A 5,882-nucleotide genomic window follows, 5' to 3' on the forward strand; every position below is an offset into this window, starting at 1 on the left:
TATGCTGGGATCAAATGATTTTTCAGCAACACAGCTGCCTGACTTCGATGGAAAGCTGTAACGTTTAATATATCACCAAGAGGATCTTCTACAACTAGAGCAACAAAGATGTTTCTAGAATCAAAAATATGATTTTTCCTTGATATGATATAGGTGGAAAAAAATCCCGATGCTTCCTTAAAAGTAAACAGCTCCTGAGTTGTTACAAGAGCAGCTGAAACAAAAAGCTGTCTAAGTTTTTCCGACAATCTATACCTGGTATCAGGGTTGGTATCAGGGTTGGTTCCCGAAGCGGTTGGTTTTGTAGATTTAGCTTTTTTTGCATCTGATTTTAACTCCTGATCTGAATCAGAACTGTTCTCAGTGCTGTCCAGAGCAGCCATGGATTTGGCAAGAGCATCCTGTACCTGGCAGACATGGAGAGCTTTCATACCAAAAATATTTTCCAACTCTTGGGACCGCTGACACAAGATTATAGAAGGATTTCTTTCATCAAAATGTTTTCCGTCCGAAATCGCCTCTTTAACATGCTGGAGTACAACCGCTGAAATAACACCACTGCCGGGGTTTTCTCCGCGTTCCTGTAAAAAGGAGAATAAAGGGGAGGCTTGGAGGGGATAATAAGGAAGGTTTGAACGCTTGGATACTGTTTCGTTCATATTAGTCTCTTTTTCTTCACCTGCCGATAAGTTTTACTGAAGAAATTCGGAGTACTTTATCTTATTTATAATAAGTAATGAACAGAATTCGTGTTGAAATTGCATGAATGTGTAATTGTTTTTCAACATGATATTTCATGTGTTGTGTATTGTAAATAATTAACGAAAATTGCAACCTTTTTAATCTCTTTCTGGATTGATTCAAATGTTTGCATAAATGATAAAAATAGCAAAGTTGCAACATTCATGGTCATTCAAAATAAGTTTGAATTATTACACAACAATTTCAAAATTTCTTACCTTTTTCTGAGTCAATATAATGTTGTCAGGAGATTTTTTATCTAAACTATAAAACAAAGTTACTGTTCTAGCTTGCGCATTTCTACTGCAGAAAAACTTTTAATAGTTGCTCAATCTTTCAGCATTTTCTCTTTGATAAAACAAAAAAAATGTGCAGATTTACAATTTTTTCATGAATTTTCTAAATTTTACGAAAATCTAAAATTTTTGAAGACAATTTTTTTGTAAATATGAGCATCTAAAAACCTTCCCTGGGGTCAAGTAAGGTCCCAAGCAAAATTTCAGGGCGTTCGGATCAGCCGTTTTTACGTTTATTGGATCATAACAAACAATCAAGCAAAGTATATAAAACACAATGGAACGAATATTCACAATCTTTTCGAGAGAGAGGTTTTCTAAAATATCTAACTTCAGTTGTCAATTACAGATAAAAGTTGTTTTTTTAAAATATTCATTTCTTATCTTGTTCTACGATACACATTCTTTAAACGTCGTCAAATTAGATTTTAAGCAAATCTATCTATCTATCTATCTATCTATCTATCTGTTTATCTATCTATCTATCTATCTATCTATCTATCTATCTATCTATCTATCTATCTATCTATCTATCTATCTATCTATCTATCTATCTATCTATCAATCTATCTATCTATCTATCTATTTATCTATCTATCTATCTATCTATCTATCTATCTATCTATCTATCTATCTATCTATCTATCTATCTATCTATCTATCTATCTATCTATCTATCTATTTATCTATCTATCTATCTATCTTTCTATCTATCTATCTATCTATCTATCTATTTATCTATCTATCTATCTATCTATCTATCTATCTATCTATCTATCTATCTGTCTGTCTATCTATCTATCTATCTATCTATCTATCTATCTATCTATATCTATATATCTATATATCTAACTATCTATCTAACTATCTATCTTTATGTTGATTAATCAAAGAGTGTTATATTATGCAAAATCTAATGTATTCCATGTATATATAGATCTGCGGGTCTGGGGGCTTTTCAAACTCCAGTCCTAGTTCATTTACATCATATATATATATTATATGTTTATCAAATAAATCAGATACAATTAAAGGGTTCAAGGGATACTACAGTTCACTTTCATGTCAATTCACGTTAAACTAAAGTAAACTCCACGTTAGATTGAAATATTATATGTTTTCAATCATCATCATAGAGTACAGAATATATATTAGAGGGAAATTTAAAGAATCTGTCGTTATGAATTTTTTTAGTCCCTTTCAGCCTGAAAGGGAGTTCAAAGTGTACAAATCATGTAAATGTTCACAAATTGTATGCAGTAGAGTACATTAATACAGTATGTTCCCTAGACTATCCATTTCAATTTCGAATTTTTTAAAGCTGTTAAATAAACTTTACAATGAATTAGGTGAATAAAAAACATCATTTGATTTATAGTTATAACGGAAAATCATCGTTTGTAAAATGAAATGCATAGAGTCTATGTGAAATAAGCATTGGTCAATTATATTAATTATTTCATAATTCGGTTTTCTTTTAATATTAATTTTAGATTTTCTATAAAATGATATTCCAGGGCCCAAAAGGTTATATGGCATAAATATGTGAAGTATACCTGCAGTATGAAAACAGTACAAAAAAATGGCCGTTTTACACTTTTTTCTAGTAAATTCCCCTCTAATATATATTCTATTCTCTATGATCATCACTCTATTATTATGAGCATATTGAGAAAAACGCAAAATGTTTTCAATTTCTAATATATTTATCGGATAAATCCCTAGAATAAAAAGTATCTATGAGGTCACAAAGTCGCAGTTTCAAATAAATCTGATGTTCTCTGTTTGTTTAGTTCAGTGTCAATTGAAAGAGAGGGGTTAAAGAAAAGTTACAATATTTAACTTTCCACTTGTGGTTTTATTTTTCAAAAATTCACGTTGCATTCTCATATCTCAGGTTGTTGACTTTAATGCATATCGCGCAGGGGTGGCAATGTGCTGAAGAGATCAAATTTATGAGAAACTACTGGTACAACATTGTAACCTAACTTCAAATTTTGTTTAAGTATAAAAGAAATAATCTTATTTGTTTTTAATATGTTTATTCTTCTCGATAAATAACTGTTGAAAAGAATGAACTAATCGACTGGATTGTACACCCTAAATTAGTAAAAATATATCTATGAAGAGAAGGGGGGGGGATAAACTATGTCGAAAAATATTGAATATTTTTAAAACACTGTTGTTCTTCATGAAGTAAACGAACCGTAAAGTCAACTAAAGTCGACTAAACTTACATGAAAATAAAATAGTTTTCAACAATTAAAAATTTTTTTTATATATTTTCTTATAAAGTAGTATCTGGGGTTTCCAAAATGATATTAAACAACATTCCAAGTCAAAAACTATGTATTTTATGATCCTTTTAAAAGAACAAGTTCAAAACGTCCAAACACGTCATTTAATTATAAGAAAGTTAAAATTTTCAAAAACTCAAAAAACGGAATTTTTTGAACTGTTCGTTAATTGGCCCTTTTTGAAGGTATTTCAAAAAGTAATGACATTTTAGAATAAGTATAAAATATAGAAAATGAAAATAAAAATATTTTTTTTGTTCAGTTCTCAGGGTATGTTAGTGAGGTGGAAGTGCGCATCAATAAAATTGATGATTTTGGAGCTAAAACTGCTTATAAAACTATGATTTTTCAAAATATTCAGTATAAGTTGGTTTTATCTAATTCTACCAGTTAAAGTATCCTCTTCAGGCTTCTGAACTGACCACCAAAGCGGGACTTTTGATCAGGTGACGCCGGCCGTAGGTTGACCGAGTCATCAACCCAGCTTTCAGCGGTCACAGGTCTAGTTCTCATATATCAAGGTATACTAGGATACAGTTGAGATCTAACACTAGTTGAGGAAGATTATATCTTATCAGAGGCAGCTACCATTTTATTTCAAGGTAATTTATTTAATAACAATTGTCATTAATACAAGTTTGCACATGTTTTTATCAGAATATTGATGTTTTTTTTTTCACAGAAACATAAATAAAGCCCAATGTCCTGAATTGACTCTATTTTCTATGGTTCGTTTACATAACTTCAAGTGAACTCACCAAATTGGAAGTTTCGAAAAATATAACACAAAAAAATACACTCTCTACGCTTCTAACAAAATGACTAATCTTTCATCTTAACTTTTTGTAAATAAAAATTACTTTTGTTGTTCAGGATGTTTGCCATAAGCCTGATCTGTCTTGTGGCAGCTATTGGTTTGTCTGAGTGTGCTCCTCTTCCTCAGTTTGGGGGATTTGTCAATGCCCTTGAACATGCAGAATCCGCCATATTAGGAGGATTAGGTTTGGGCGGAGGGTTTGGCGGAGGATTTAGTGGATCACAGTCTCAAGCACAGTCTGAATCCCTTGGCGGAGGTTTTGGCGGAGGACTTACCGGATCACAGTCCCAATCCCAGTCTCAATCCCTTGGTGGAGGGTTTGGCGGAGGACTTAGTGGATCACAATCTCAATCCCAGTCTCAATCCCTTGGCGGCGGGTTAGGCGGAGGATCACTGTCTCAGTCCCAGTCTCAATCCCAGGCCGGATCCTTTGGTGTTGGATTTGGCGGAGGGTTTTCTGGTGCTCAATCTCATGCAGGATCTGTGGGAGGCGGGGGGTTGAGTGGAGCGTCTTCCCAGGCCGGATCATTTAGCGGTGGATTTGGATTCGGCGGTGGATTTAGCGGAGCTGAATCTCAAGCATCCTCTTTGGGCGGATTTAGAGGATAGATCATATTCTTCTATTTGTTTTATCTTATAAAATACTGCACAAAGTTTTATTAATTAGCCAATGTAACAAAAGCAAATTTTGTTTCTGTTAAATGAAATTGAATAAGAAAAACGGTGCTGTGGTGTCCCTGTCAGTGCCCCAAAGCCTGATCAATTGCTGTACAACGATTTCCTTATTGTAAGTTAACTTTAGAAAAATAACTTTTGAGATATTTCAAATGAAAACGAAACATGTAACAACTCTATATGTTCATCTATTTAGATTAATAAACTATATTTTGTTCAATGTTTTTAATTTATAAGAATTTAGTTCAAGAATCCTGCTTAAAGTTATTTGATTAGTTACAGTTAGATTTATTACGCAAACAAGAAAAGTTCGTTTTTGCAAGGCTACATTTTGCTTCCTCATAACGCCTCTTTTTATATCTTACACCCTTGCTTGTATATATAATGATATTTAAATCTTTTTTTATAAAGCTTAAAATAGATTTATTTAAGAATATGTACAATTTCTACTTTGAAAAAGGGAATTAAAATTTGGATAAATGTATTTTATGTTGGTACTTTTGTAACAAATACAGTGGCAAACCCTATATTTGTTAACCTATACATATCTTGATATATTACGTTGTACATTGTCTGTAAATCTAAATGCGCTTGTAAATATCTACGCAAAACTTGTATTGCGATTAACCCAACCTAGCTACGTCTGTAAATAATTTGGTCAAACCTGTATTGTAATTAGCTTAACTACGCTTATATATATCTGCGCAAATCTTATAAATACGTACATTAACTTAACCTGTAACATAGATATCCAAATACATGTCTGTTGGAATAGACTCCGCTTTGATTACAGTGAGAGAGTAATTGTTCCTCGAACAAGAAACCACTTCTTGAAAGATAGACAGAGATTGGACATTGTTTATATAAATCATGTCCGGATTGACATTGATAGTTTATGGTTCAGATAAATCGTGTCCGGATTGACATTGATAGTTTATGGTTCAGATAAATCGTGTCCGGATTGACATTGATAGTTTATGGTTCAGATAAATCGTGTCCGGATTGACATTGATAGTGCAGTATTATTGAACTGATTAGCTCTTTTGCCTCGTAGAC

At 32.4% G+C, this 5,882-nt stretch overlaps 1 protein-coding gene across 1 annotated transcript; it reads left to right on the plus strand.

Moving 5' to 3' along the window:
• Window positions 1-3,853: 3,853 nt before the first annotated feature.
• Window positions 3,854-5,046, plus strand: LOC111695353 (glycine-rich cell wall structural protein). The gene is made up of 2 exons (XM_023464657.1): window positions 3,854-3,936; window positions 4,208-5,046. The coding sequence occupies exon 2, from the start codon at window positions 4,209-4,211 to the stop codon at window positions 4,758-4,760; it is 552 nt and encodes a 183-aa protein (XP_023320425.1). The 5' UTR covers window positions 3,854-3,936; window position 4,208; the 3' UTR covers window positions 4,761-5,046.
• Window positions 5,047-5,882: the final 836 nt, after the last annotated feature.

Source organism: Eurytemora carolleeae, unplaced genomic scaffold (genome assembly GCF_000591075.1).
Source record: "Eurytemora carolleeae unplaced genomic scaffold, Eaff_2.0 scaffold8, whole genome shotgun sequence".
Lineage (NCBI taxonomy): Eukaryota > Metazoa > Arthropoda > Copepoda > Calanoida > Temoridae > Eurytemora > Eurytemora carolleeae.